Consider the following 4,300-nt stretch of genomic DNA (forward strand, 5'->3'; position numbering starts at 1 on the left):
GATGAGGATGAAAATGTCTAGATCAACTGATGAGTCCATCTTCAGAGCAAAAACAAATAAAACAGCAATAATCTTAAGAAATTGACAGAACTATGTGCATTTCAGTATATTTTTCGTTTTTCATTAATTTTTTTCGTTACATGTCAGAATATATATATTTTTTATAAAAAAAATATTTTGAAAAAGAAAAAATATTTTTATTTTTTAAAAAATAACTTTTTATATATATTTTTTAAATATTAATTTTTTTTTTTTTTTTTTTTGAATATGCTCAGTATGTATCTCTCTGTATTTACAATTTTAGGTCCTGAACTTATATTCTCGTCTTGGCCTTGGCCGTGCCTTTGGACTGGTCAAGCTCATGCGATGCCTGTTTAAGTGTCGATTGTTTTTTAATATGTTTTGGTCTTGATCGTGCCTTTTGGGCTGGTCAAGCTCATGCGATGTGGATCCCAACTTATTTTTGTATAATATTTTTTATTTTTTTCTTTCTTGAGAAAAACCATTTGTGGTTCTTCATCATTTTTTTTTTTCTTTCTTTCTTTTTAGAGGAATAACCACTTATCTCAATGTTAGGCTTATGCTGATGATGTTTTGAGAGATAGCTTAATGGGCAGACCATTTTGGGGAAGAGCAAATGGCCCATACTGAATTCCATTCTGTGGGCCCACCATAGACCACCTGTCAGAAATGAACAAAAGTTAAATTAGAAAATTATATTTAATATAATATTTTAAAACTACTTTATATATAAATTTTAAAAATGTTTAAACGTTGATAGATATTCCTTATTTACAAAACATAACGATATATTAAAATTTGATTTTCATATATTTTTCGTTTTTTTATTTTTTTTCCTTGAAAATATATATATTTTTTAAAAAAATTTTTTTTTAAAAAAATATTTTTATTTTTTTAAAAAATAATTTATATATATATTTTTTAAATTGTATCAAAGTTATATACTTTAAAAATTACCTCATGTTGTTGTATGAAAATTGTATGAAATGTGTATGTGTGAGCAAAATTTTTAATATAATTTTCATATACATGAACTTGAATATTGTATGAAAAATGTTGTTGTAGTTGTATTAATTTTTAAACTAATATGAAATTTATATAAAAATGTGAATGAAATTTTAAGTTTGCGAAGATACACATTTCATACCATTCTCACGATTTTTAAGCATAATGTTTAAGCCTTGATCAAGATATACACATTTCATACGTTCTTCATATATAAAATTTGAGCGAACTTTTTAAGCTCGAGCAAGATATACACATTTCATACACAAAAACGCGATTATTTTAAGTCTTGAATGTTGTATCAAAGTTATATACAATGTTGTTGTAGTTGTATTAATTTTACAATCTAACATGAAAAATATTAATTTTTTAAAACAAAAAACACACAAAAAATTAAAATATAACATTTCATATATTTTTCATAAAACTTTTTAAGTCTATAAAAAATATTTTTGTTAAAAAAAAATATATTAATTTTTAAAAAAAATAAAAAAAAATTAAAAATATATATATTTTTTAAAAAAATAAAAAAATATTTTTAAAAAAAATGATTTTTAAAAATAAAAAATAATTTAAAAATATATATATATTTTTTTAAATATAAAGCATGTTTTGTATAGTGATTTGTAATGTTATGTTTTGTAAATATATATATATCACGTTTCGTAAATATTTCTCCTTAAGATGTATATATATGTCAAAGACCAACTTTACTTTTCGAAGGGTTTTCCTTCTTTTCTTTTTTTTGTGATGAAATGATTAGAATTCAGTTTAGAATTAGACATAGGATTTTTTTTTCTAGTTCTGTTACTGACCTGTACTTTGTGGTCAAATGATGTACAAGGATCAAGATTTCCATTTTGGCTAATTCATTCCCAGGACATGAGTGGACCCCATTGCCAAATGGCATGAAAGTATTGGGCTTTGGAGACACCTGTTACATACCATAAAAGATTTCTCTTAGATAACAAGATTTAAGTAAGAAAATCAGGAAAAAAAAAATTAATAATTTCATCTAAAGATTGCTATTTTTTGCTGATATTTACCTCAAATCTTGAAGGATCAAATTTCTCTGGTTCAGGAAAGTTGTCTGGACTATGATGAATGTTCCTAAAGAGTGGTAGTACTTTCCATCCTTTAGGTATTAAATATCCTGAAAATTATCACAAAAATACAAAAAATTAACAAAAAATATTCAAAATATCTAAATTGGAATGTGATAGTTTTGACTTGAAAAATCAAAAGGGTGATATCAAAACTCACCATCAAATTCAACATCTTCAACAGCTTCTCTGAAAGTGAAAGATAAGATAGAAGCAACTCTAAGTGTTTCTTGAACCACTCTTGTAGTCATAGGCATTTGTTTAGTGTCAGCCCAATTTAGAACTTTTTCTTCACCATTCTCCTCTTTATTTCTCATTATAGCCTCTTGTTCTTCCTGTAAATTCACAAAATATTATTATTTTTCTGCTTCCTATTATGAAACCATATAAAAAAATTGGATTTTTTTTTTTTTTTAAGGGTATGGATCTTACTGTGACAGCATGAAGGACACTAGGATTTTCTCCAAGGTATTTGAGGATCCATGTAAGTACACTAGCAGTAGTGTCTCTAGCTGCAAAAATGACTCCAATGACATTATCTGCAATTTGTTCGTCAGTAAGTCCTTCTTTATCTCCCATGAAAGACCCGAGCAAATCGCTATGATCGATCTTCATTTCCCGTCTAGTCGAGATGATTTTGGCCACAATCTTTGCTAGTTCCTTCCTTGCTTTCATTGCTTTGTTGAATAGTGTACCGGGGAGATTGATTGGCATTGAATTATACCCTTTTTCAAGAATGTAGTAACACCTCTTGAGTTCCTCTCTATATAGGAATTCATCTTTTCCAAATATTGAAATCAATGCAACATTGAATGTGTACTGCAAATAACACAAAATGTAACATGACAAGTTTAGTAACTATCCAAAATGCCACATTCAAAAACAGAGGAAAAAACAGGGGACTCTGTTTTGAGTGAAAACAGAGGACTCTGTTTTCCCCTGTTTTTGGTATGTTTTAGTTGTAGGGAATTCAAGAACATACTGTCTTCATTTCTTGGTAAGTGTTGATCAATCTTCCTTCGAACGATTCGAGCGAACTTTTGGCAATGGATTCAATATCCGGGACGATGTTTCTGATCGATTCGGGCATGAAAGCTCGGAGTACTAATTTCCTCAACTTGGCATGGTAATCACCTTGGTGAAAGAAAATTGCTTGTTTTCCCAACATCCTCTCTTTACTAGCAGGAAATGTAGGCTTAAACAAATTAGCCCTTGTGACCAAAACTTGCTTAGCTGCTTCTGGACTTGATATCATTACACAAGTACAGCCCAATATATGAGTCTTGAATATTGAACCATACCTATAAAAAAACAAAAAACAAAAAACCATTTTTCATTAGTAACTTGAAATCAAGAAAATACTAAAGAAGGTGAATGGTTTTTAATTATTTTTTTCACTTACTTTTTGATTTTGGAGGCAAAGAAAACATTGGGATTTTGAGAGTAAAGTTGGAAAGTTTCTCCAATATAAGGCCAACCCAAAGTTCCAGGAGGAAGTGGCAATTTCTTGGCAGCAAAAGCCAAGAACTTGAAGATTGAATGGAGGAGAAGAAAAGTGAAAGAAATGATTGCAAATAAACAAAACATAGAAACAATCTCCATGTATATTTTTTCTTTGAGTTTAAACAAGAACCAAAAGGTACCAAAAATAGGCACTTCAAATGTTGCTTGTTGCTAGCAAGTATACTAGTTTTAAAACTTGATGGTTTAATGATGAAAAAACCAAGTGCAAGGGATGTATACATATATAGGTAAGGTAGAGAGAAAAAGAAAAAGAAAATATCATGGGAGTGGCGTAGGGTGGGGTAGGGTGGGGTACCGGGGGGGGGGGGGTCCTTTAACATACAGCTTGAATCCCACACACGGAATCTGCCTCCAGCTCATGTTTTTGTATATTTACAAAACCAGAAACTTAAGAGAAAGAGAGAGGAAAGGGAGAGGGTTTGTGGCACGTGTGAGTTTGGATATACTCCCTCTATCTCAAAAAAAAATTGTCAAATTAACTAATTTTCGGTGTGAATACGGACATAGAATCTTTAACTTTTTTAAAATAAAAATTACATACTAAGAAACCATATAAAAAATATTATAAGTCAAAGTAATTAACAATTCAAAATATTTAAAAAAATATTTTTTAACTGTCGAAATAGTAACTATGATAATATTTTTGG

At 29.0% G+C, this 4,300-nt stretch overlaps 1 protein-coding gene across 1 annotated transcript; it reads right to left on the bottom strand.

Moving 5' to 3' along the window:
* Positions 1 to 404: 404 nt before the first annotated feature.
* On the bottom strand, positions 405 to 3,857 carry LOC132057795 (abscisic acid 8'-hydroxylase CYP707A2). Its single transcript, XM_059450401.1, has 7 exons — positions 3,532 to 3,857; positions 3,112 to 3,430; positions 2,562 to 2,948; positions 2,290 to 2,464; positions 2,073 to 2,179; positions 1,842 to 1,960; positions 405 to 681 (listed from the first exon to the last, which is right to left on the bottom strand). Exons 1-7 carry the CDS (start codon positions 3,729 to 3,731, stop codon positions 579 to 581), a joined length of 1,410 nt encoding a protein of 469 aa, XP_059306384.1. The 5' UTR covers positions 3,732 to 3,857; the 3' UTR covers positions 405 to 578.
* Between the last annotated feature and the right edge of the window lie 443 nt (positions 3,858 to 4,300).

The sequence above is a fragment of the Lycium ferocissimum genome, chromosome 1, assembly GCF_029784015.1.
Source record: "Lycium ferocissimum isolate CSIRO_LF1 chromosome 1, AGI_CSIRO_Lferr_CH_V1, whole genome shotgun sequence".
Taxonomy (NCBI): Eukaryota; Viridiplantae; Streptophyta; class Magnoliopsida; order Solanales; family Solanaceae; genus Lycium; species Lycium ferocissimum.

Excerpts from the sequence above, each read along its gene's own strand:
- LOC132057795 (XM_059450401.1), bottom strand. The coding sequence starts at position 3,731 with ATGGAGATTGTTTCTATGTTTTGTTTATTTGCAATCATTTCTTTCACT. Across the intron at positions 2,180-2,289 it reads TGAAGATGTTGAATTTGATG|GATATTTAATACCTAAAGGA; the intron begins GTGAGTTTTGAT and ends GATAATTTTCAG. Across the intron at positions 1,961-2,072 it reads TTGATCCTTCAAGATTTGAG|GTGTCTCCAAAGCCCAATAC; the intron begins GTAAATATCAGC and ends GGTATGTAACAG.